We start from the raw sequence: 27,029 nt of genomic DNA on the forward strand, positions 1-27,029 counted from the left end.
GTAAGTGATGGGAGTTGTGGTCCAAAATAGACTAGGAATCTTCAGAGACACAGTCCTCCACAGTTTCATGTGGAGCTACAGTCGCCACAGCCTACCTCTCCTCCCCTGAACCCTGAGGAGTCATCTCTGCCACCAGACACCAAAGGCTGGACCACAGATTTCAGAGGATTGGAAGATCCCTGTGAAGAGATCCCCACAGCTTGAAAGCCCAGGGCCTAGAAGAAGAAGCCAACGGCTGCAGGATAAAAACTTTGGCCTCACTGGCCAAATGAAGCATTCATATGGTGTAGCCGCTAGTCAATAAATAGCTAAGCCAGGCTGTGAAGAACTATTTATTAGGTGCTTCAGGGCATTGACTCAGTAATGTATATAGTCTGGCTCAGCTGCATGATCGCTGACCATGGTCCTGAAATCCACACCTTGACCCTTCTCCAAGGTGCTGATCCTTGCCTGTGCTTTTCCTTCTTATCGGCCTAGGACTATGGACCTCCTCTGTGCTTGGGCCATCACCCGTGCTGAGATCCCCATGGAACAAGGTTGTGAAATGCTACTCTGTGGCTTGTCAATTCTTAACAGAAGCCACCGCCCCACTATAAGGGTTATAGTCCCCCAGTTGCCATGACCTATCCCTGCGCCACTCTGAAGACTACCACACAGGATTTATTTGGCTATCCCAAATGTCATGGTTAGCACACAGATTCCAGGAGTAAATTGCCCTCTGATGAACATTCCCCCACACCTCACCAGAGAGGATGAAGAAGATTCCTGAAACGAAAGCCAGGATGGTCCTCTGGGGGCGGATATGTCCGATGTTGCTAATGACAAATGCTGTGAAGACGAGAAAGAGGCTGACCATAGGGAAAGGGGTGGCTGTGCGGATGGTCTCTGCCAAGAGAAAGAGAGAAAGAGAAGAGTCAGATTTTCTAAGTTAAATTTGAGTCGATCCTCTTCACCAAAGCGCAGTCCTAGAACCAGGTTTGAATGCTCAGATTTCTGACATGTGAAGCAGTTGTATTCCTTGGAGAGCCCCCTGAGCATGCACAGATATATTCCCCCTACTTCCTGAGTAACCACAGGCAGCATGCATTCCTTTAGGAGTAAAAAGGCTGGGGCTTTAGATGGCCTTAAACTGGCACTCTTTCTTTTAGAAATGACCCCACAGTACACACATCAAGTTTCAGTGAGTTGGATGCAAAATCATGCCTGGTTCTCTGCAAACTCTATTTATTTAAACTGAGATTCCTAACATAGCCCTGTTTCTAGAATTTGGTCTTACAGACTCGCAGATGAATACTCCACACATAAAATAACTCACATCTGAATGTGGCAAACAAATGTAGTAAAATCTCCAAAGTAATTTCAGGATTGAGCTTTGATTAAATGGAAGGGGGGGGTAGAAGGAGGGGAGCAGATAACATGTGTGACTGAAATGTTTGAGGCAGAGCTGGCTCAAGACATTTTGCTGCCTGAGGCAACAGTGCAAAGTTCCTCTGAACATGTACAAAGGCTACAGACACATGGTACAACTAAAGCATGGCAACTGTAGTTTGTTAAGGGTGCTGGAAATTGGAGTTCTGTGAGGGGTAAACTACCATTCCTAGGATTATTATTGGGGGGGGGCATTGTGCTTTAAATGTGTGTGCACATCCAAAATTGACTTTAAAGGGACATTTTATTTCAGATCAGTAGGTAGAGCAAAAAAATTCATACTGCTATGCCACCTGCCATCTCTTCCTATAGGACCATAGATGTGGCTTCCCAGAATTAAAAGAACTGAGGCAGGGGCAGAGGTAAACATCTGCTATGACATTCAGTAAAGTGGGTGCCGGATCTGCAAAGGTTGAAGATGCCTGAATTGAAATGTACAAAAGTATATAAACCGTAATACATGCGCCATAATAATGTAAGCTTACAAGTGCTACACTAGATGCATGTCCACCACGTATCAAAACATCTCTTTGCCCTTACATTCAAGAGTCCTTATCTTTAGACACACACACACCTTTTTGGTGTACTAATGTTCCTGGGTGATAAAACTAAATCCCTTGTATCTCAGTTGTTTCCCAAGCACATGGAACATTTCCACATACAGGTGAATTCTTATTTGCATGCAGATGGTCCACAAGACAAAACAACACAGTCCATCGGATAAATGCTTGCACCCATACATTCTGGAACCGATCCAAAGTGTTCTTTTCATTTTTGAGTATGATCTTAGGTCGACCTTAGTCTATCCTATTTGTCAGGCCCTCTTCCCAAACCCACAAATTTGACTTTGGTATACAACATGAAGTATACTTTTTCACACACAAAAATTGAATTTTCCAGAGCATGAGATTCAATTACCCAAAAGTTGCCTTTCTAAAAGTCTCTTTAAACTGCATGTCAAGTGTGATTCCTGATAAGGTGATTCCTGCTTCTGTTAAAAGGGCATGAACCCCATTTGTAGTTGGCAACCCTGAACACCAAAGCATCTAACCTTGATGGCTCAGAACTCTAGCTAAGGGCTCCAGCCTTTTTGGACAATGTCAAGTTATTTAAAAAATTAAGAGTGCCACTGAATATGTGCAGAGTTGATTGCCCTCCACTCTGTGTAACAGCAGCTTACTACTAGCCATTTCTGGAACTACAAGGTTCACTACCAAACAATAAGACACCTCTCTTGGCTGGAACTGAGGCCTAGTCTGCACATGCCGCAGATCTGAGGAGGTTGAATTCTGAGGTGGTAAATGTGCAGTAGCATTTCAGACTTCAGCTGAATGCATCACATTTTTGAATACTCCCTCAGTTTCTTCATTTGTAAAGCCCTCCCTGTAAGTTAAAGAAACAACCACAACTATAATTAGGGAGGTTCTGGCCTAGCCTGCTCCCCGCTGAGTTGGTTTGCGCTTGTTGGAAGATTTCTTCTGCTAGGGGAGAATTGAAAATGCAACACCCTTCCTCAGAGCTCAGTTGTAGAGCAGGAAACTCTTAATACCAGCGTGGTGGGTTTGAGTCCCATGTTGGGTAAAAGATTCCAGCATTTGCTGGGAGGTTGGACTAGATGACTGTCATGGCCCCTTCCAAGTCTACAATTCTATGATTCTTAAACCTTTTTCTAGGTCCCCTCCACACCTCCAAAAGAATGGATCGTGGTAGAGTGTCGAATGCCAAAGGTGGTAGAGTGGACTGTGGGGAGGAGATAGTTCTCCGTGTAAATACTCCCTGCAAGTAGAAAACTATATACTGTCAGGGTGCTGCTGGTAGCTACTGACTGCTTGCCCAGTAAAGCAGAGAGACAGAGAAAAAGTGAACTTTTCAGTTCCTCTTTATTATTAGAATTACCAGGACAAAATTCCATCCACACCGTTCATTATCCGGCGTTGCCTCGAGTGAAGCTCCACCTCCCCTTCTCTGTACTTCCCATTCATCAGACTCCTCCTCCCTTCTACGGCAGCTGTTAAGTGCCACCCACCTCTGAGCCCTCTTCTCTGCCATTCTCAATGAACGCCTGGTCTGGGGGGTCAGAATGGGTTCTGGGGTACTCTCCAGCGACAGCATGTCAGTCAGCCACTGCTCAGGCTCTGCCTGTTCTGTGCTACCTGGTTCTTGCTCCTCATCTTCCATTATTTCCCAACTTCTTCTTCTGGGTTGTGACCTGTGTCGAACCACTCTTCTAGGTCTATACTAGGCTCCTGTGCAGGCTGTCTCCACCATTCCTCTTCATCTGCCCAGTCCCTCCCTGACATATACATATGCTAGAAAAATTCCAGACTTATCCACTCTGCTTTTTTTCTACTCACAGAGAGGTTTTTAAATAATAATAAAAAGCAGGAGAACATTGAAAAGAATGACCCCCCTATGCAGCTGATGTAGTATAAAGCATTCTGCAATCTCCTTCCCACCTTTAACTAACAAGTGTGTTCACCCAGTTAGAATTAAGGCAGATGCAACTAAAAAATAGCCCTCCTAAGGGCTAGGGTAGCCAACGTCATGTTCTCCAGATGCTTTGGACCACAATTCCCATAATCCCCGGTTATGAGCTATACTGGCCAGAGCTGATCAAAATTAAGAGCCCACAGCATCTGGAGGGCACCATATTGCCTATTCCTGATCTAGGAAGAGGAAACAAGCTATATGATTCCAGGAGAGAGAGTAGGGGTAAGGTGAAGATCACTCCAGAGTTTGCTCCAGCTGCCTATTCACTGGGTCATCAGTCATCAACTGCCCAGTGGGAAGAAAAGAGAGGGACTCCGGCAAAGACCATCTCAGAGCTTCCAGTGGTGGCTGGAACCCATTGCTACTGGTAGGGTGGGAGGCAGGGAGTCCAACAGTAGGTGGCGCCAGAGCGAATGACAGACAGAGCTGCCCGCTGGAGTGGTTGTCAGTAAAAAGGCTGGTAGGTAGGATAGGGCCTGGCTGAGGACAAACTGAGGTTGGTGGGGCAGTGCCTGTTCACCCTTATGGACCAGCCTCCATGGACCTCCTCCAGCGGAACTCTCTGCTTGCCACCATTTTACCACAAACTGGGAAGGATCCTGAATGCTTTCTATAAGTTGCTGCTGTTTGCTGTGGTTTCTTTAAAAGATAGCTTAATGTTTCTTGCATGCCAGCTTGGGAAATAAATTGTTCAAATAAATATAAAGCCTGATGCCGTCCCCGTTCCACCTCATTAGCTTTCACTTGGCAACGGCAATAAAACTTAGCGCACGATGATTATGTCATCCCATGCAGTTTAGATTGCCAGGTGTTAAAGCATAGAAGGGAAGACTGGGGTACGGAGGTGGTGAATTTGGCTCAGCCTGGAAATGGGATATTGCTTGTGTGACATCACCCCTAATGATGAGCTGCAGAAATCTTCTTGCTGCTGCTCTGGAAATTCAAAATATTTTTCCAGTTGAGATTATAAGAACCTAACTATTCCTTCTTTTGTCCAGCAGGGGGCAATGATATATTCTCTCTCTCTCTGAATCAAACACACACAATTATCTCAGTTCTGTTTTCAAGATTAAGTGTTTAGTAACTGCATGAAATAAATTTGCTACTCCGGGAGGGAAACTTGAGAAATTATGTCATAATCGGAATAGAATTGTTGTCAACTGACCAGAAAAGCAAGCTGTGCTCTTGTGCCTTTTGAAAGTAGATTGATTTTGCAAGAGAACAGCAGGTGAGGCTTTTCATAGCATGGAGATCAATGGTAGCTCCTCTGCTAATGCCTGCTGCACGTCAGTTCACTTGTTCAGAGCACTGGGACTGGCTGAAAAGTTGGCAACCTTGAAACCAAGCTATTGTTAGAAGCATGGTTTTCTTTTCAGGTAACCTGGCCTCTCCAGCTCCCACCACAAAGGCCCTGCTTGTTAGCCTTAACAGTTTTCTAGCTTTATTGTCTATGTTGATTCTTCATAGCCAAGGCACACAGCACAGATGTCAAGGCCAACTAAATATTTTCAGGGCAGAGCTGTGGTGGTAGCTTCCACTCCTCTCCTCAACTTAAAGCAGTAGTGACACCCACCCTCCCCCAAATGAAAATGGGGGCAGGTACACAAGGGGCAAATTTGGTGTGTGTGTGTGTGTGTGTGTGTGTGTGTGTGTGTGTGTGTGAGAGAGAGAGAGAGAGAGAGAGAGAGAGAGAGAGAGAGAGAGAGAGGTCTGTGTAAGAAATTTTTAAAAGCGAAACAATGCAATATTTTCTGCTAATGCTCCCATCTTTTCTCTGAAGTTCCCAGTACAGGGTGGCCAAAATAGAAGGTTTGCTTAGGATTTCAATGTGAACCTCCCCAATTTGCACTTTCCAGAAAAATATATGAACCGAGAATCCTTCAAAATTCACACATCTCCCGAATTTTGTGGTGCGGTTCTCCAGCCAAAGAATGTGTACAAAAATGTGTATATTGGGGGGGGGGGGAAATGTGCATTAAAATGCCTATATTACCATATAACATGCATTATATTGGGGAAAACTACTTTAAATAATGTGTATATCACACAAAATTGCATACAGGAATGTGTCTATTGGAAGAAATTTGCACAAAAATGCAGACAAATTTTCATGGAGACTTTGAAAGCACACATTGCAAACTGAAGCAGTAATTTGGAGAACAGAATTTAAGACTGGTGAAACAAGACGTGGAGAGAAACCAAGTTGGCAGGTTCCTCTATCCCTAGTACTGTGAATGTGACAGTTGTACAGAAAAGGGAATTTCAGCAGGTGGAACTGGCGTGCCAAGATCACCTGTGGAAATTTCCTCTTTTACACAACTGTTAAACACTCAGGAGCCCTGCCTGGTTTATTCACCTGGTCGGCTTAGCTCCTATTGATTTTGAGGGAGCTAAAAATCTTCCCTACCCCAGTTCTGTCACCATTGGACAGACGTGAGCCCACAGGGAACTGCTCTCTCTCTCTCTCTCTCTGTCTGCTGGAAATAAAGAAAAAGCGCTATTCTGTCTGTGGAAAGTGCCTTTCCTTTAAGTAGCCATAAGGGTCCTGCAGTGGCAGTGGGATGGAGGGTTACTTGACCAGGGAGAGTGCTGCTCCCTCTAGCCCCCCCCCCCATGCCACTTATGCCTCAAAGACCTTCATCAACATTGTGCTCTTCAGATGTTTTGGACTACAACTCCCATCAGCCCCCAAGCTGCGGTGACTAGGGCTTATGGGAGTTGTAGTCCAAAACATGTGAAGGGCACTAGACTGGCAAAGTTTGACCTAGGAGGAGAAGCATTGTGTGAAGCCCACCTGAAATGCCAGGTGCCACACAGTCCCAAGCAGTTAGCAAATATATGTGTTTTGTTGCATGAATGGTGAACTACACCAAACTTGAGCAATTTTGGCTGTCTCTGGCTTGGTTGTCCAAGCTGCAGGTAACCAAAATCCAAACTGCTCTACTTGTTGAATAAGTGGATATTTCCCAATCTGTGGTCCATAGACCACCAGCTTTATTCAGGTTCACACAGAATTCAAATCACAGACTTCAGATTATAATACAATGCAATGTAAGAAATAAAAGACGCAATAGAAATACAATTAAAGAATCGTATAGCTTCTAGTGGTCTGTGAGGGCAGGTAGTTTGGGAACCACGGAGATATTTCATTGTTGTAACTAGGCCTGGGGTCTTATGGTAAAGGGTAGGTCAAAGATCTAATTAATTAATTGTTGTTTTTAAATAACAGATAAGTGGATTTCCGCTGCAAAGGTGCCCTTCGGTCCTCACTCTTAAAACCAAGTTACCGTATTTTATGCTCTATAAGACTCACTTTTTCCCTCCTAAAAAGTAAGGGGAAATGTGTGTGCGTCTTATGGAGCGAATGCAGGCTGCGCAGCTATCCCAGAAGCCAGAACAGCAAGAAGGATCACTGCTTTCACTGCGCATTGATCCCTCTTGTTGTTCTGGCTTCTGAGATCCAGAATATTTTTTTTCTTGTTTTCCTCCTCCAAAAACTAGGTGCGTCTTATTGTCTGGTGCGTCTTATAGAGCGAAAAATACGGTGAGCGTCCACAGCGTGTTGGATGTTTGAGGGGAGAAAGCTGCGGCAGTGCCAGCCAGCTTTTGTGGGGAAGAGCTATGGTAGTCCTTCCGCAGGCTCCCATAGGAGTGGGCAGCTAATGCTCCCTTTGGAAGGCAGTTCTGCTGAAACTGGCAAGTCTTACCTGCAAGTCAAGAAAGAGTAGAACTGGGGTATGAGAAGAGCTTGTGTTACGTGTCCTTCCACAGCATTTCAAAAACTAGTCATTGTAATGGAACAGGGCCACCAGGGGGCGCCCTAATAGCTACAGATACTCCTTAGACTGGAGTTCAGGTAATAATAATAATAATAATAATAATAATAATAATAATAATAATAGATTCACTTGCACAAGATGCAGTGATGGCCATCAGTGTGGCTGGCTTTAAAAGAGGATTAGACAAAAATTGACTACTGACAACGGCTCCTACCCATTATGGCTACATTCTGCCTCCATTGTCTGGGGCAGTTTGCCTCTGAATACCAGTTGCCACGAATTGCAGGCAGGGAAAACTGCTGTTGCACTCATGGCCTGCGAGTGGGCTCCCCTGCAAGAACAGGAAGCATTGCTAGCAGCTTCGTTGCGTCAAAATAGCATTCCTAAATGGACTTTGCCCCCCAAATACACATTTCTAAATGTATTTTCTGTCAAAATAGGCAGTCATAGATGTATTCTCTTGTCAAAACCATGCACTTTAAAATGCACTGAGATACATTTTTTAGGCAAGAGCTGTACCACCGTAACATTTGGATGAGGGTGAAATCCAGCGGATAGCAACAGTCTCATCCTCACCTTAGTCTGGCAAGTGTGGATCAGTTCAGTTTGTATTGGAATTCCCAGGGACTGAGCTCCTCAAGGAGCCCTAATCCTTTCTTAGAGAGCAGTGGGATATAAATCCATACGCTTTGGAGAGTTGGAGTTGAACGGCTTGTTAACCTTTCGCTGGCATGAGTGGCTGGCCCTGTCATTCTTCAAGGGCTCAAATCCTGCTCCATGTCGCTAGAAGTTAAATCTCTGAGCAGGTGGGTGGGCGCATAGCCTCTCTGCAGTGCATGTAGGCAAATGCCTGAACATGAGCGCAAACTGTGGCTGCCGAGGGGTATTCCGAACTGCTGCTGACACATTGGGCCAGGCCATTACGTGTGCTTGTTTTGTTCAAAAGGACAACCACCCTCTTGGCTTTTAAGTCAGCCAAGGGCAAGCTGAACAGCAGGGAGCACCAACCTTTTGGAGTCCATGGGCCCACGTGCAAGTCCGAGAAACTCTTGTGGGCAACACACACAGAGCAACGAAGAACATGCCACAACCTATCCTGTTGGTTATAACCGAATGCTTCTTGCCCATCTAATCTCAGCAAGGGGAGGGGAATCTGGGGCCACCAGGGGAGGCCTCTGTGAGCACCCTCAGGCACCATGCTGGCAACTCCTGTATACAAGATAAAGTCAGGTGAAGGGTGCCTACAACCCTGCGCCATTGTGGAGGGAGGTGTGGGTGTGGGTGGCCAAACAAACAGTTCTCATTTTAATCCAGTGTTTCTCAACCTGTGGGACCCCAGATGTTGTTGGACTACAACTCATGCCTAGCCAGCATGACCAGTGGCCAGGGATGATGGGAGTTGTAGTCCAACAACATATGAGGACCCACAGGTTGAGAACCGCTATTTTAATCTGTGAAATGTGCATGGGGAGTCATAGATGTGGTGGGTGGGATGGGAAGAAACAAAGGCCAAAGGCGAGGGGTAGGCATTCACTCTCCCTTCTCCCCAAGACAGTCACCCCACCTTGGTTCATGGGTGGGCCGGCCCTGGGGATTTAACCATTTCCCCACCAGCTGGGACCCTGGTCTGGAGCAGGGCCTTCATGCCTGTTATTTAGTTGAAGTAAGCCATTCATCCTATTGCTACAAGTGGGGTTAACATCATGTCTAGGTTCATAGCCACACCATACATTTAAAGCACATGGCTTCCCCGAAGGAATCCTGGGAACTATAGTTTGCTAAGGGTGCTGGGAATTATAGCTCTGTAGTAGAAACTACAGTTCTCGGGGTTCTTTGGGGGAAGTGTTGCAGTGGTATAAATATGCTTTAAATGTGTAGATGTGACAGAGTTCGACCTTCAGAGAGCCCCTCTTAGCTTTATTTTTCTCAATGCCCAAACAGAAGCGTATCGACTTACTAAGTATGTTTTCTGTGTTCTCTGTTACGAGGGGGCCTTCAGGGTCAGGGTCAGGCCTGGGCTCTAGGAAGTACTCAGAAGCAACACAGCTGCCCTTTTTCTGACCTGCAGAAGAAGAAAAAAACACATCACATTCATGGTGTCAAAAGCTTCTGGGAAGGGGCCAAAGGTTAGATCAGGTGGGAACCTCATACAGGTCCAAGGGGTGGAAAGGACTATATGTCACTGAGGTAGGTCTGGCCAAGTGAGAGGACCAGCAGGGCCAGCCCTACTATTAGGCAGAGTGAGGCAGGTGCCTCGGATGGTAGATGTTGTGAGGAGCAGGAGGTAGTGGCAATCCCCTATGGCCATTCCCTGGAGCTGAAGCCCCAGCAGCAGTAGTGGTGTTTCCTTGTTGCCAGTCTGGTTTGAGGAGGGTCTGGTTGCCTGCACCTCTCACCCATTCAGCTTCTTCCGATGGGCCACAGACAGCCTTGCACCAAGTGAGCGCCAGAGCACAGGACCCATCTAGTCCAACATGCTAGGAAAACCCACAAACAGGACCTGAGCACAAGAGTTTGTGATTCCTCCAGCAACTGGTCTTGAGAAGCATGCTGCCTCTGGTAGGTAACATAGCCACTGTGGCAACGAGCCACTGACAGCACACAACTCAACTCAGGCCGCATATTTCAGCGGGCAGAGCATGAGGGTGTATGTTGCTCTGCTGACTTGATGCATGCCAGTGTTGCCACACTGCAGGTTTTATTTGAGTGGGTAGCAAAGCAGGGGCTAGGAAGCAAGACCGCCCCAGGACATTTTGCTGCCTGAGGTGATCTGCTCCCCTCCCCAATATTCCATCCATAGAAACCTCCTGAGCTGTTGACTCTTGCTTCAAGTTGAGAAAGTTATCTTCTACCACACAAGAGGGCAGCTGACTAGCTTAGGGAATGTGAGGCTGGCCATGTGGCACACACAACTTGCCATCGTGGCTACCTCCAAGGCACCTGAAGCTTTAGTCAGCTGCCTCACTCTGCCCAATGGTAGAGCTGCACATACAGTGGTACCTCGCAAGACGAATGCCTCGCAAGACGGAAAACCTGCAAGACGAAAGGGTTTTTTGTTTTTTGAGCTGCTTCGCAAGATGATTTTCCCTATGGGCTTGCTTCGCAAGACGGAAACGTCTTGCAAGTTTGTTTCCTTTTTCTTAACACCGTTAATACAGTTGCGACTTGACTTCGAGGAGCAACTCATAGCACGCGGTGTGGTAGCCTTTTTTGAGGTTTTTGAAGACTTTGGTGATTTTTGAAGCTTTTCCAAAACTTTTCCGACACCGTGCTTCGCAAGACAAAAAAAATCGCAAGACGACAAAAATCGCGGAATGAATTAATTTCGTCTTGCGAGGCACCACTGTACTAGATAGAGCAAGCAGCAGCAGCAAGGTGGTATTATTATTATTATTATTTATTTCATTTGTGGGAGCGAGTTCCATAGTTTAACCACACGCTTCATGAAGAAGCACTGGTTGAAGAAGAGGCAGGACATTTGCATTAGGGATTTGAGGGATGGGGAAATGAGAGCTAGAGAAGTTCACACAGGGCCTACAGGCAGCAGATACATGTATGCTCTTGCATGGGGAAAGTGACCACAGAAGGAAGTTTCAGAGGTGAACAGGTAGGATGGGGGGATTATAGAAAAAGGCGGCCAAGAATGTATATTGCAGCTGTGTGGGTGAGCGATGAAACACACATTATAATTCGAAGTAACCAACCAAAGTACAGTGGTACTTCGGGTTATGTACGCTTCAGGTTACAGACGCCGCTAATCCAGAAATAGTACCTCGGGTTAAGAACTTTGCTTCAGGATGAGAACAGAAATCGCGCAGTGGTGGCACAGTGGCAGCAGGAGGCTCCATTAGCTAAAGTGGTGCTTCAGGTTAAGAACAGTTTCAGGTTAAGAACGGACCTCCGGAACAAATTGAGTTCTTAACCTGAGGTACCACTGTACAGGATTCAGGTCTTGTGGTTTTAGTTCCTTTAACTAAAGGAAGTAGGCTAAACCCTCACTCTGAAGGCAGTTCTGAACCTACAGAATTCTTCCACATTTTGAGGTACACGCTGCCAGTATTGATGCCACTGTATCTTGAGTGGTAGATTAAGATTCTGTGGGCAGTTTGATCTCAAACATTTGTTTTAGGAACGAGGTTCCTGAATGATGGCTGTTCAAGGAACCTTTTTGAAAGCTGAGCTGCTGTGTCACACCACAGCTCCTCGGAAGAGTTTTGCTCTTCTTTTAACAACCAGCAGTCAGATTGTGTCCAGCAACCTAAGCTTTGCAAGAGTTCAGCTGCAAGTGCATGTAGACTTGCAGGCAAACAGAGCAAAACCCAGATATGTGTTGTTTTTAAAGCCCCAATGCATGGCCTTACAACTCACTCCCCTCTCATGATCACTTTCCTCAATTAGATGAAAACACAAATTATGGAAGCAGAGGAAGCCATGCAAGCCTAACGAAGCAGTTTAGATTTGGCCTAGTGACATCATCATCTGTAACTGGAGTCTCCAGGTGTGAGAGGGGAAACTTGACTTTTCAAGGCTCTTACCAGCAAAGAAACAGACCCTCCAGAGCCCAGCGTGCAGTGCCATGACTATCTCGGTGGTCTGGTTCTGCGGAAACACAATCCCTTCCTCCATGAACAGCCAGTAGTCAGTACTGACGGCGATGCCCACCAGGAGCAGTCCACACGCTCCGAAAACACTAGACAGCAGGGTCAGGGCACGGCTGCTGCAGTTACTCATCCTAGGTGACAGGGGGAGCCACTGGCCAAATGCAGCGCAAGGACCTGGAGGAGGAATTGATAACAATCAGCCAGAGAAACCAGATATTCACACAAATCACACACAGACCCCAAAAGCTATACTCACATTAAATTTGAGCTTTTCCTAGTCAAACCAATGGGTTCTCAGAGGCCCCAATAGTTACTGGCTCCCATATTCTTCCTCTTTAACCACAATATCTTTATTTTCACCAAGAGAACATGGCAGCTGGCTCTAAGCACCACCCTAACTCACTGAAACCTCCCAAAGAATCCAAGGGGTCTTCGCTACAAGACCCTTCACTTTCTAACTCAGGAGTGAGGAACCTCCAGCCTGCGGGCTAAACTAGGCCTGCCAATCTAGCCTGCAGAAGCTGTTTTTGGCCAGCCACGCCCATCTGTCACTCATATGATGTTATCTGGCCACCTACCTTCTACCATATAGCATCAGTTGTAGGATAGGCAAAGCCACAGCTGCCAAGGAGCAACCAGCAGGGCACAAGGGCATTGGGGCTTGCTTTTGGTGCAAGATGCAAGCCCTGCTGCTTTGGGGGGTGGGGATTGGTTCTACTTGCCTGCCTATCAAAAGTGAACCCATGGAGGGTTGGACACCTTTTTAATCCAGCCCACAGGACAAAATTAGTTCTCTACCTTTGCTTTGACCCAGTAGATTTTTAAAACATAAAAATAAATCCATATCCCATCCATTCTCCCAAAGGATGACTCAGGGCAACAAATATTTCTGTGATTTAAAAAATTACAGTTAAAAACAAAATAAAAACATATCAAAGGCATTTAAAGACAGTTGGAAGCTTTTAAAAATGACAGAACAAAACATCTAAAACAAATTTAAGAACCAAATCAGGTGACTGGATAGCGCCAATGAAATAGAAAAGAATTCAGCAGGCACCTGCCGAATTTTAAACTTCCACTCTACATGACAACCCTGAGAGGCCTTCTAACGACCCTCTCCTAGCTTTTGTACTCTGATGATGAACCTCTTCACGACTGCCCTCAAATCCCAGAACACTGCAGAAGATTCGAGAAGCAGACACGGAGCAATGGATCCAAACTACAAGAAAGAAGATTCCACCTAAACATTAGGAAGAACTTCCTGACAGTAAGAGCCGTTCGACAGTGGAATTTGCTGCCAAGGAGTGTGGTGGAGTCTCCTTCTTTGGAGGTCTTTAAGCAGAGGCTTGACAACCATATGTCAGGAGTGCTCTGATGGTGTTTCCTGCTTGGCAGGGGTTGGACTCGATGGCCCTTGTAGTCTATTCCAACTCTATGATTCTATGATTCTGGGGCAGTATTCTGTTTGTGTAGGGTGTCAGCCAGGTCTGCTGGGCTTACCTGTTACAAGGACTGAGAGGGTGCCCAAGAATACTCCCACAATGACCCTGAATAACACTATTCCTGGTGCCCTAGAATATGCCCACAATATATCCTTCAGGCAGCTGGTCCACCAGATCTCACAGTAAGTTTCTAAGGAGCTCCAGATTTCCTGGAAATAGTTTGAAAACTCTTCTACCAGAAATGCTTACTTCCACCTACATATTCTCCTTAAAGGTAAAGTTAAAGGACCCCTGACAGTTAAGTCCAGTCGCAGATGACTCTGGGGTGCAGCGCTCATCTCGCTTTACAGGCCGAGGGAGCTGGCGTTTGTCCGCAGACAGTTTTTCCAGGTCATGTGGCCAGCATGACTAAGCCACTTCTGGCGCAATGGAACACCGAATCCAGAGCAGTGCACGGAAACGCCGTTTACCTTCCTGCCGGAGCGGTACCTATTTATCTACTTGCGCTTTTTGGTGTGCTTTCAAACTGCTAGGTAGGCAGGAGCTGGGACCGAGCAACGGGAGCTCACCCCGTTGCAGGGATTCAAACCGCCGACCTTCTGATCGGCAAGCCCAAGAGGGTCAGTGGTTTAGACCCCAGTGCCACCCGCGTCCCTACATATGCTCCTTACTCTCCCCCCCAAAAAATCTGGGTTATGAAATCTCCACCACCCATACCCTAGCTAGCCCATTAGGCCTTCTGACATGACGCAAGCCAGATTTATAGTTCTCTCCATTCCAGCATAATTCTCTAGCTCACAGTTCATGGGTTTTCATTCCAACCAGTGTAGCCTTGCTTCTTCCAAGAGCCATAGAATCATAGAGGTGGAAGGGACCACACAGGTCATCTAGTCCAACCCCCTGCAATGCAGGAATGTTTTGCCCAAGGTGAAACTCAAACCAACAACCCTGAGATTAAGAGTCTCATGCTCTACCAACTGAGCTATCTCAGAGCTAATGTGAAGAAGCCAGACACCCTGGTGTCTACCATGTCTGAGGGGCCCTCAGTAAAGTGCCTTCTGGCAGGACCTGTCCTACATTTCTGGGCCTCCTCCCTCAGGTAGTGGCTGCAGCAGGGCTGCCATCACCACTGGGCATCTGGGTCTGAGAGCTGCCCTGTTAATTTCCTGGAATTTCCTGAAGTGCCAGACTTTGTTTTTTTCAAGAGGAACCCAGGGCAGGTGTCAGAGGCGGACACTCCCAGGGTGTGGGCTCCCAAGCACTTGCCCAATCAATCCACTTCATGGTCATGATCTCACCAAGTTTTCTTTTAAAGGGTCAGGTGGCTTTCCTGCCTTCCTTGCTCTGGGCCTTTCTGACACCTTCCCCAGAACAATCCAGCATTCCTGATCGCCAGCTTAGGAATAGCGATTCTCAAAATGTATGTGGGGAAAGGCTGTAGCTCAGTGGTAGAGCATATGGATCTTAGGAACAGTGGAAGTTGCCTTATCCCAATTTCTTGGTCCTTCTGACCATGTCCCAAGCCCTAGCTGGAGATGCTGTGGATTGCATCTGAGACCTTTTGCATGCAAAGGAGATGTTCTGCCACTGAGTTCTGGTCCCGAGTTAAGGTCCCGGGTTCAATCCCCAGCGTCTCATGGGGGAAAGACCCTTGCCTGATATGCTGGAGAGCCACTGCCAATTGACGTGGACCAGCCTTCCCCAACCTGCCGCCCTCCAGATGTTTTGGCCTTCAGCTCCAGCCAGCGCAGCTGTGGTAGAATTCTGCTGCAGGCCAAACCGAGCTTAGATGGACTAAAGGCCTTGGCTTGGCATGAGGAGGCCACCTATGTACAAAAAAAAAGCCCATTTCTTTAGAATTTTGTTGGGATTTTTAACAAAGCAAAATGCAGGATGCAAGATAGACCATCACAGTCCTCAAAATGAATATTGCAGAATCATAGTTGGTTCATGCTTGTTGCAACCACTAAAGCAGAGAACTCATCAGCAGCTCATAATGACCAGGCTCATTACAGAGATAAGAGACACTGCTGACTTTAAATGCTCTGGGTAGAGCGGATCCCAATACAGTGGTACCTCAGGTTACATATGCTTCAGGTTACACACTCCGCTAACCCAGAAATATTACCTCGGGTTAAGAACTTTGCTTCAGGATCAGAACAGAAATCGTGCTCCAGCGGCGCAGCGGCAGCAGGAGGCCCCATTAGCTAAAGTGGTGCTTCAGGTTAAGAACAGTTTCAGGTTAAGAACGGACCTCCGGAACGAATTAAATACTTAACCTGAGGTACCACTGTACACCAAAAATGATCCCATAGATTGGGAATGGTGAATTATGAGCATGTTTACTCATAAATAGGTCCTGTTGTGTTCAATGGGGCTTGCCTCCAGGTAAGGGCTTAACCCCGCAAAAAAAAAAATGGGTAAAGAATTTATATTGTAACACACTAAGAAATCTGGCTGCCACATAGGGCTGAGGGGGGGCATAATGGTTTTCGCTTTCCTCCTAGGAAGTCAGAAGGGTCTAGCTCAGTGGTGGGGAACCTGTGGCCCTTCAGATTTTGTTGGACTCTAATTCAAGTACACACCATAGACTTAAAGCAAACACAACTTCCCACAAAGAATCATGGGAACTGTAGTTTGTTAAGGGTGCTGGGAATTGTGACTCTGTTGGGGTAAACTACATGTCCCGGGATTCTTGGGGGGAAGTCATGTGCTTTTAATCTACTTTAAATGTATATTGGCATTGCCTTGGTTTGGTTCCAGGTGGTTTCAATAAAGCGAATATCGCAATAAATCGAGTCACATCATAGTTTGGGGGGGTTTCCCAGTGCATGCAAAAGCTATGTTTACACTATACTGTGGTCTATTAAGCCAGGCCCCCTTGGCTGCTGGGGAGGGAGGGGGGAAAACCAGCCCCAGCCCTAGCCAGCTCCACTCCCCTGGACAGAAGAGCATTGGTGGCGGACTTCCTTCCCCTGCTGGCACCCACGTCCTTGTGAGGAGCCATATCTGTGAAGCACAATAAAACGAGGTGTGCTTGCAGTGTGTCTATGCTGCCAGAGAAGAAAAGGCCAGGAAACATGGAGGGAAGGGAGGGAGAAGGGAGTGTGTGTGTGGACAGGGAAGAGGAGTAATTGTAGGGCTGCCATCCGTTCAGATTTTCCTGGGATTTCAAAGGCGGAATTAACATTCAGGGGGAATTTCTGAAAGGCTGCGCATTGCCAATCGAAAATTGTGGTGTTTTGGCTCAACAACTTTTTGGGTGTGCTGGTTTTTACGCTTTGAAAGATGGCTACCCTAAGTAACTCACAAGGCTAACGTTCACATGTTGATTTGAAATGACTAGACAAACCTTTGGCTGCAAGCCTCTAGACCAGGGCTTTCCAAACTTGGGTCTTCAGCTGTGTTTGGACTACAACTCCCATCATCCCTAGCTAGCAGGACCAGTGGTCAGGGATGATGGGAAGTGTAGTCCAAAAACAGCTGGAGACCCAAGTTTGGAAAGCCCTGCTCTAGTCCACTACTAAAGCTTTATAACCACAGCAGTACACCACCATCACCCCCCAATCATTCATTCTAGTGCTTGCTTCGGGTTGTGGGGGTGGGACTTGGAGGGATACCTACAATGGGCAGGAGTTTAACTTTGTGCTGTGTGACATATATTTGTATCTTGCTTTTCTGTCTAGGTGCTCAAGGTCATGTATGTTTTCCCCTTCCTCCCCCCTTTTATATTTGCAACAGTCCTTTGAGGTAAGCTAAGCAAAGTTACTATATGTCCATAAGAAGCAGTTATTGTCAATAGATTATTGGTGGAGGGGGGGGCGCCTCGGAGGAAAGGCAGGGACTGCAATCCACAAACAGTGGTACCTCGGGTTACAGACGGTTCAGGTTACAGACGCTTCAGGTTACAGACTCCGCTAACCCAGAAATAGTGCTTCAGGTTAAGAACTTTGCTTCAGGATGAGAACAGAAATCGTGCTCTAGCGGCGTGGCGGCAGCGGGAGGCCCCATTAGCTAAAGTGGTGCTTCAGGTTAAGATCAGTTTCAGGTTAAGAATGGACCTCCGGAACGAATTAAGTTCTTAACCTGAGGTACCACTGTACAATGAACTGGGACCTCCTCCCTCTTGCCCTCTCCTTCTGGTGCCAATCTAAACAAGCACTCAGAGGAGAAGAGGGTGACCATGCGCCCTGGTTTACAGAGGACAGCCCTCTCTTCGAAGGGCTCTATCCGGTCCAAGTCTGGATTAAGGAGAAGCAGGAGAGGCATTGAAGTTGCCTGTCACTGGTGAGCACCTGAACAGCAGATAGAGCAGGCCAGCAGGTTGCAGCCTTTCCCAACCATGCTGAGAGCCAGTGCTGGTCCTACTCATTGGTCCTACTCATTGTCCCTTGTTCCGCAAGGGACAATGACAATAAAGATATCGTATATCGAGTAGACCCGTTGAAGTCAAATTCACACTACTTACCTAGGTGCATGCGTTTTCTACTACTCTGACCCGAACTCAGTTGAATGGATGCATCCCTGAATTTGCATCTTGACAGAAAATCAGCGTATGGAAATTTGACGCAGACCTGGCATCCTCTCTTTTTGTTGATGCGCCGCCGTTCCTCTTTTGAGCCAATGCGTGTGTAGCCTCCTCTCTTAGAGGAGAGAGCGCAAGGGGACCAGGAGGCTCCAGAGGTCGGCAGTTGGACCTCTGCAGGGAGTGGGCCTTAGCAGATGCCCAGTGTTGTGACCCCTTACCCCCCACATACATGCCCCACAAAGTCTTGAGCCACGCTCTACCTGCCTGTCCCCAAACACCAGTCCCTGGTTCTGGTCCTTCATGCAGACATTTTACAAAGAGACTTGGAAACAGCAGAAACAATGTTGTACCTTCTCGGTCTCCCTCTTCTTCCCACACCCTGAATTATCCATCACACCTGTGGCTGGTTTCTCCCCCCCACCCAATGGTTTCTGGGATTCAAGCTTGCAGTGGGTTGAACTGGCTGGTGCTTTCGAACTCTCCACCTCTATGATTTTCTGTCTGACCTGGAAGCCCTGCACCAGTTGTGCCTGGGTGGGCTGTAGTAAACATAGGGAGAGCTGGATGGAACTCTGCACATGCTCAGAGTCAATCTTCTTGATCTATTCCGGGGCTTAGTACTGATACAGAAACGGTCTGTTCTGGGAATGGAAAGCAGTGAGATCTCACCTGAAGCGCTGAGCTCCCCTCATCCCTTCCTCAATTTCCTAGCCCTCAGTTCTCATAATTTCAGGCCAGTTCTCTTGATGGGTTTCTGCGGAAGGATGGGGGGTGGGGAGAGCAAGCCTTCTCGTGCAAAAACACCCCCCCACTCCATGGAAGACTCATCTCTTCCATTGATTTATCTCTTGCAGAAGTTGATGTCATAAAACACAAAGGTGACAACTATCCTCACGCCCCAGACCGATATATGGGAGTCACATGAGAAATACATTTGGAGCAGTGGGGTTGGGGTTGAAAACATGTAGAGCAGGGGTGAGTCGCTTCAAATACATAGCTGCTGCCCCAACCTCCAGTCTCCTCCAATTACTGGGCCTCTGGAATCCAGGGTGCCCCCCCCCAGTCTGCCCCATATGCACATCTCCACCACCACACCACCCCCAACGCCCCAAGCCATCAAGGCTTTGCTCCCTTCCGTTGCATAGTTATGGTTTTCTCCAAGATATGTTTGTGTTTTCAGAGAGTCCAGCATCATCCCCCTCACAATGGATTTTCAAGCACTTTTTTTCCCTGGCTTGTGTCTCCAGGGGTTTCTATTTATGCCCTCGACTGCATTTGTGCTGAAGAGAGGGACCAAAAAAAGACCTAAACTCTCTGTCTCTCTCTCTCTGTGTGTGTGTATGTGCATGTGTGTGAAGGATAGGAAAATAGTATCTGGCCTAGAATGGAGGGCCGTGGGGAGAGGGGCAGTCTGAATGGCAAAGGGTCTGTCATGGAGAGGGGTGGCACCAGAAAAAGGGTGGGGGGCGCAGAAGGCACAAAGTATATTTTTAGGTAGTTGAGAGAGAGAAATAGCAGCATATGTTAACAACAAGAGTCCAGAAATGGGGGGGGGGGGAGTAATGGGGGCAGTTCCTTGTTAGAGGGCCCAAATCCTTGTGTTGGGGTCAGATCCTTGTGGGGGGCACCCTCTGACACTGCCCCTAGTTAAGGAGAGAAATAAAAATATACCCTCTCCCCCCTTTCCTCTTTAAAGATGGAGGGCACAAGGAGAAGGGGACGACAGAGGATGAGATGGTTGGATGGTGTTCTTGAAGCTACCAGCATGAGTTTGATCAAACTGCGGGAGGCAGTGGAGGACAGAAGTGCCTGGCGTGCTCTGGTCCATGGGGTCACGAAGAGTCGGACATGACTAAACGACTAAACAACAACAACAAATATCAACCTCCCTGCCCTACTCCCTATGTAACATCGCCCCCTACTGCCTGCCCACAGCATTGTTTATAGCCCCTTAGCAGTGAAGCGTCACCCCACCCCCCAGAGGAGAACCTTTATTCGATTCCTCCCATCTGTGATTGTTTTATTTTGGTTACAGAAGGCGGTGCAATATGGTCACCCTACTCACACACATTCCTCTTCCTGTTCCAGATCTGTATATGCATACACAACATTCAAGGGAGAAGGAGTGTGTGTGTGTGTGTGTGTGTGTGTGTGTGTGTGTGTGTGTGTGAGGCGGGAGAGGGGGAGAGAGAGTGGATGATATGTTTGTGGGAACGGATAGGAGGAGGTTTGCAAGGACAGCCCAAGGCCCCATCTGCACTGTCCCTTTCAAGACGTATCATACCACTTTAAACAGTCATGGCTCCCCCTCACCCCAAAGAATCCTGGGAACTGTCATCCGATAAGCTTGCTGAGAGTTGTTCGTTAGGAGAGCCCTATTTCCCCCCACAGAGCTACAGTTCCCAGAGGGGTTGATTGTTAAGGGGAATGGGGTGTCTCCCAAAAATGCTTGGCACCCTTAGTGAGCTACAGTTCCCAGAATTATTTGGAGGAAGCCATGACTGTTTAAAGCGGCATGGTACCACTTTCAACGTACTGTGCAGATGGGGCCAAAGACAAAGGTATGGATGGGAAGCAGCTGCCTTAATGCTGAGTCCGACCATGGCTCCATCTAGGTCAGTATTGTCAACTTTGACTAGTAGCGGCTCTCCAGGGTTCCATGCAAGGTCTCTTTTCCTAGCCAACCCTGGAGATACCAGGGATTGAATCTGGGGCCTTCTGCATTCAGAGCTGGTGCTTTGCCACGGAGCTATGGCCCCCCAAACAAACAGAAGATCACATGAGCAGAGAGAGGTTTAAAGACCTGGGTGAGGCTGTCACTCACTGGAAGTCATTAGGCAGAGGCTGGGCAGCCACCGTAGTGTAGTGGGTAGAGTACCGAACCTGGGAGTAGAGTACCTGGGAGACCAGGGTTCAAATCCCCACTTGGCCATGAAGCTCATTGGGTGACCTTGGGCTGGCCGCTATCTCTCAAGCTAACCTACCTCACAGGGTTGTTGTGAGGATGATGTGGAGAGAGAGGCAGAAGTGTGTACACCCCCTTGAGTTATTTGGAGATATGCTGTGATTATATATATATATATATATATATATGCAGGTTTTGGTGTCCTCGGGTGTCTTCCCGTGTAAAAGTTGGGGTGTCTAGGCGACGTTTCGACGAGGTCTCACTCGTCATCTTCAGGCTGGTGCTTTCGGCTTCTTGTTACTGGAACAGAGCAGGATCTCAGTGTTTGAGTTCCTATAAATACTGTTGAGGGGTGTGGTGTATAGCCTCCAATGTTCTGGGCCGAGAGGAAGTTCCCAGGCTAGTGTGCCTTTTCTTCTTTTGTTCCTTAGTTGCTTGAGGGATATCTTGAGTGATTTCTTGAGTGATATCCTGAGTACCACTTAGGTGGGTCATTAGGTGTGGATTAGTTGCTAAAGCCTTTGTGTCTTGACCTCTTGAACTTTGTGAAGAGTTTTTCTGAGAAGATGGCTGTAGTTGTGCTCTGGCTTGGCTTCGTGTATAGGGGCGAGCTGTGGTTTTGTGGCCTGTGCCAGCCAGATCTGTGTAGGGATTGCAGGGGGGTGCAGCATCCGGAGGTGCCATCATGGTTTGGCTACTGGATGGTGTCTGTAATTTATCTGTGGAGAGGGTCTGGGTTTGGGTCTGGTGTGGTTGATTGGTGATGGCGTTCTGTGTGCCTCTGGATCTGGTGTCAGTTTTTGTGGGGAGGGCTAATTTCCAGATGTCTGGCAAGCGGGATGTGTCGTCACGCTTGTTCATGTTGTGAGGGTGTTTCTCTATCTCGATGGCTTCCATGATTATTCTCTTGTGGTGATGTTCCATGTTAGAGAGCAATTTGGAATCTGCAAAATTAATTTCGTGTCCTGTTTCTTTCATGTGTTGGAAAAGAGAGGAAGTTTTTTCTTCTTTTTTGACGGCATTCTTGTGTTCTGCGATACGTGCATTTATTCGTCTGTTTGTTTGTCCAATGTACGTGGCTGGGCAGACTTTGCAGGGTATTTCATAGACCCCTTGGTTTTCCAACTGGATTTTATCCTTGGGGTTTCTGAGGATATTGGCTATCTTTTGGTTGGCGCAAAAGGCTGTTTTGATATTGTGTTTATGGAGGATTTTGCTAATTTTATCTGTAGTGCCCTTGATATAAGGAAGGAGGGCCATGCCATTGTTTTCTTCTGTGTCTTGGTTTTTGGGGGGTGTTTCTTTTTGGATTAGCTTCGTAACCCTGTTTTGCTGGTATCCATTGGCAATTAACACATTTGAGAGATTCTGTAACTCAGTTGTCAAGTGGTCTTTGTCAGCCAGGCGTTTGGTTCTGGAGATGAGAGTCTTGGCTACGGAGTTTATTTGTGCAGGGTGGTGGTGTGATTGTGCATGTAAGTAGCGGTTGGTGTGTGTTTTTTTCCGGTAGATAGTGTGTCCTAGGGAGCCATCAGGTTTTTTGTAGATTAGGACGTCAAGGAAGGGAAGTTGGTTGTTGGCTTCTATTTCCATAGTGAATTGTATTTTGGGGTGTAGGCTGTTGAGATGTGTGAGGAAGCTGTCCAGTTTTTCCTTCCCGTGTGGCCAAATTACAAAGGTGTCGTCAACATATCTGAGCCAAAGTTTGGGTTTGTGTTCTGACTTGTCTAAAGCATTGGTTTCAAAGTGTTCCATGTACAGGTTTGCGATGACCGGTGAGAGGGGTGATCCCATAGGTGCTCCTTCTATCTGTTTGTATCTTTGTCCATTGTGGATGAAGTACGTGTTGGTTAGGCAGTGGTTGGTCAGGTCCAAGATGTATTCGGGGGGATTGTATTTGTTTTGAATGGCTGTCAAGGCTTCATTAATGGGCACTTGTGTGAAGAGAGATACAACATCGAAGCTCACAAGTAGGTCATTGGGATGTAGGTTTTGCTTCTTTATTGTTTCTATGAACTGGAAGGAGTTTGGAACGTGTGAAGAGATGGATTCTGCATAGGGCTGAAGTTGCTTGGCGAGAAATTTAGCGAGATTTTGTAGAGGTGAGCCTATGGAGCTGACTATTGGTCTGAGTGGTGTTCCCTCTTTGTGTATTTTGGGGAGGCCGTAGAGTTTGGGGCATCTGGATGATTTTTCTCTGGGGATGATTCTTAGCTGGATTTCTTCACTGATAGGAGAGGCTTTTATTTTGGATTTGGTGGTTTTTTCCAGATAGGTGGTGGGATCTGTTTTTATAGGTTGGTAGGTAGGGTCTTGGAGTAGATTTGATAGTTTTGCTTGGTAGTCCGATGTGTTCATCACAACAGTGGCATTACCTTTGTCTGCTGGGAGAATGATTATGTTGTTGTCTTTCCTCAGGTTGGAAACTCTTCACAAAGTTCAAGAGGTCAAGACACAAAGGCTTTAGCAACTAATCCACACCTAATGACCCACCTAAGTGGTACTCAGGATATCACTCAAGAAATCACTCAAGATATCCCTCAAGCAACTAAGGAACAAAAGAAGAAAAGGCACACTAGCCTGGGAACTTCCTCTCGGCCCAGAACATTGGAGGCTATACACCACACCCCTCAACAGTATTTATAGGAACTCAAACACTGAGATCCTGCTCTGTTCCAGTAACAAGAAGCCGAAAGCACCAGCCTGAAGATGACGAGTGAGACCTCGTCGAAACGTCGCCTAGACACCCCAACTTTTACACGGGAAGACACCCGAGGACACCAAAACCTGCATACCTATACCCGTGAAAATCTACGAAAGCATATATATATATATATATATACACACACACACACACACACACACACACACACACACACACACACTAAATAATAGTAGTAGATATGGAGGTGCTCTGCCTCTCAATTCCTGCATCACCCAGGGGGGATGGACCAGATAGCCTACAAATACATTTTCCAACTCTAGATGGTAAGATTATAGGACAGACAGGTGGACAGACATTTACAAGAGAAGAAGAGGAAGGATGATTGGCAGACAGATATTTATTGCCATGATGGATGCGCAGATAGGTATTGATGGACGGGTTGCACTGTGGCTCAGCTTGATGACATAAGTTTTTCATGCAGTTTCTGCATAATTTACTGTAAGTGGTATGTTGTTTCCCACATTGAAGTGATGCACCCAATAGCAGCTTAAAATGCAGCAATGTCGCTTCCCCTCCCCATTTCAAGTCACACTTGCATGTTGCTGTATGCGCCTGAGGGCGGGAATGTCTTTACCCGATGCACTTTATGTTTCCCTGTGCCTGCAATGCGCCCCCCAAACTCCTGTTCAATGAAGCTGTCATCTGGCCATGGCCTGCCATCTGCACATGTGCAATGACTGTTTCTAGCGTACACACCTCAGTTTCACCATGGCTTCCATCTTCAAATCAGATGGGAACTGGTTTGTGAGGAAATGCCTCCAACAGCTGTATTTCTCAAGATAGATAGGGATTGTGACTAATGTTATGTGTACAGAGCTTCAAACACCAGCAGTGGGAGCGCACTGGAGCCAGAGTAAGTCGTAATGCGTACACAGTATCAATCTGCAGGATAGGGCCAATTAAAAAATTAAGGGCAATATAGTTATACAAGGAAAACAGACAGGATTGTGAGAGGTGCAAAAGACAATAACTTGGCAGGAGAGGAGATCCACACCAAGAAAAGGATGAGTGGAAATCTCTCCATTGAACTTGTATTCAAAGAGCTGGCCTGCAGGGTTCATCATACAATATGTCTAATGGAACTTTCCAAGACCTATTATATACTGATCTGTAAGTGCTCGCTGTCACAAGTCCTAAAGTTCTCTGTACGTAAGATATTCTATTTCCATGCTCAAAACAACTCATCTGGAATAACCATTGTCCATTTTTAATAGCAATCACAAACTCCAGTTGCTCAATAAACATGTTATGAGAGAGTATGAGACATCTACCCTTTTCACCCCCCATTTCTAAACTCAACTCGTGAGTCCCAAAGGGATACCGTACTTAAGGAGCAACAAATCTGTGCTATGTTGCCTTGAGTATGTGCTCCTAGCCTGAGTACAAACTCATTGAGTAGCACCTACAGATCAAGAACCAATGCTGGCCAGTTGTTAAGAGTGAATGAAGCCTATAGCTATCTATAAACCCATCACCTCAGCTGGGTTTGCAGTGAAGTGCCTATAATCCAAGGCTGTGCGTTTGAGATTCCCATGCTTTGCATACAGAAGGTCCTAGGTTTGATCTCAGCCATTCAGTAGTGTCTGGTGCTCACTGGGACTGGCAGGGTGGAAGGAAGGAGGACAAACAGTAGGTGGAGCCAGAGCACCAATGACTGGCAGAACCAACTCTAGTTTTGCTCCCTTCCCTTCTGAGTTCTACAAGGGCAACAAGACCAAGGAAGAGGATGCTAATAGCCAGTGCCATGCCCTGGACTGGTTGCAAGCAGGAAGGCAGGGAGCTGGCGGGAGCTGGCTGAGGGCAATGCCCCGTTTGCCCTAATGGACCAGCTTCCATTATCTGCTGTAGCAAGCCCTGAGAACCCTGAGACCCCCCTGGAGAGCCACTGTCCGTCAGAGTAGGCAATACTGGTCATCTGGTCTGGTTTAAGGAAGCTTCCTATGATCCCATGAGTGTTGACATTTGACCCCTTTCCCTTAAGTTAGGGTGACCACCCTTTCCCCCAGTCTTGCTCCTGAGCCTTTAACAGCAGCCTGCTCCATAGAAATTTAGCTGGTGGAGCTTTTGCTGCCACATATTTCCATGGCAGGAAAAGCTTCCCGTTAACTGCAGTGGCTGGTGTCCGTTGGGGCTGGTTGGGCGGATGCAGGGAGCCTAGTCAGTAGGTGGCGCCAGAGAGCCAATGACCTGCAGAACCAACTCATTCGAGTTTTGTTCCCATCCTTCTCCTCCCTGCTGAGTTCTAAGTGGAGATTCAGGCGCAAGAGGAAGCTGACAGCCAATGCTGTAAGTAAGAAGGCAGGCAGGCAGGCAAGGGCTGTTTGGAGGCCAATTGTGGAGCAGTGCCCCGTTTGCCCTAATGAACCAACTTCTACAGCCTGTTAAGCCACTGACTGTAGTGTGGTCTGACTAGGGAGAGGCAGGTTCAAATCCCTGTTCTGTTATGAAACTGAGTGGATGATTTTGGCTATCAATTGGCCTAAGAGAGCTGTTGCAAGACTAACACTGGGATATTATTAGGGTAAAATGGGATAAGCCCATGTATTTTGCCCTGGTCACTCTGGATCAGATTGTGATGAATTAAACATAGAAATGGGAACTGCTGCTGAAATGCCACCGAAAGTGAAATCCAAAATGAACTTGTAGGCTCCTCCTCAGGCGAAGCCTCTGCATAATTTCAAGAAAAACCAAAAGAGTTCGAATAAAACTAGCAACATTTCCCAGGAGATTTTTGCGCATGCACCCATGTGTGTGTGTGCGCACGCACACACACACGGGTGCACTTTCCACCTAACGCAGACTTTCCGTGTTAAAAGGGCCACCCGTGTTCATAGGCCAGATAAATAGGCCAAAGGAAACCATCTTTGTTACAGTTTAATCTCACTCTTCCCGCAAGGAGTTCAGGATGGCACTAACGGTCCCATCCATCCCAATTCATCCTCACAACAACCCAGTGAGGAAAGTGAGTCTGAGAGAGCATGACAGGCCCAGAGCCAGCCAGTTAGCTTCATGGATGAGGAGGGATTGAGGGTGCTCCCAACACACTAGCCACTATACCACACTGCCTCCCATACAATAAGCATAAAAGTGTTTCCCCTCCCCATAACCACTAGTGCAACTCCTAAAATGAT

At 47.1% G+C, this 27,029-nt stretch overlaps 1 protein-coding gene across 2 annotated transcripts in view; it reads right to left on the minus strand.

Annotated features, from left to right (window-relative positions):
• Positions 1-27,029, minus strand: part of CACNG7 (calcium voltage-gated channel auxiliary subunit gamma 7) — a 41,935-nt gene that overhangs the window by 10,596 nt on the left and 4,310 nt on the right. For both annotated transcript variants that reach the window (XM_028702870.2, XM_028702869.2), the window contains 3 exons: positions 12,233-12,472; positions 9,655-9,759; positions 745-885 (listed from right to left, as the gene is read on the minus strand). In XM_028702870.2, coding sequence (XP_028558703.1) covers positions 745-885; positions 9,655-9,759; positions 12,233-12,428 — 442 coding nt within the window. In that variant the 5' untranslated portion in view covers positions 12,429-12,472. The remainder of the gene's footprint in view (positions 1-744; positions 886-9,654; positions 9,760-12,232; positions 12,473-27,029) is intronic.

Source organism: Podarcis muralis, chromosome 13 (genome assembly GCF_964188315.1).
Source record: "Podarcis muralis chromosome 13, rPodMur119.hap1.1, whole genome shotgun sequence".
Taxonomy (NCBI): Eukaryota; Metazoa; Chordata; class Lepidosauria; order Squamata; family Lacertidae; genus Podarcis; species Podarcis muralis.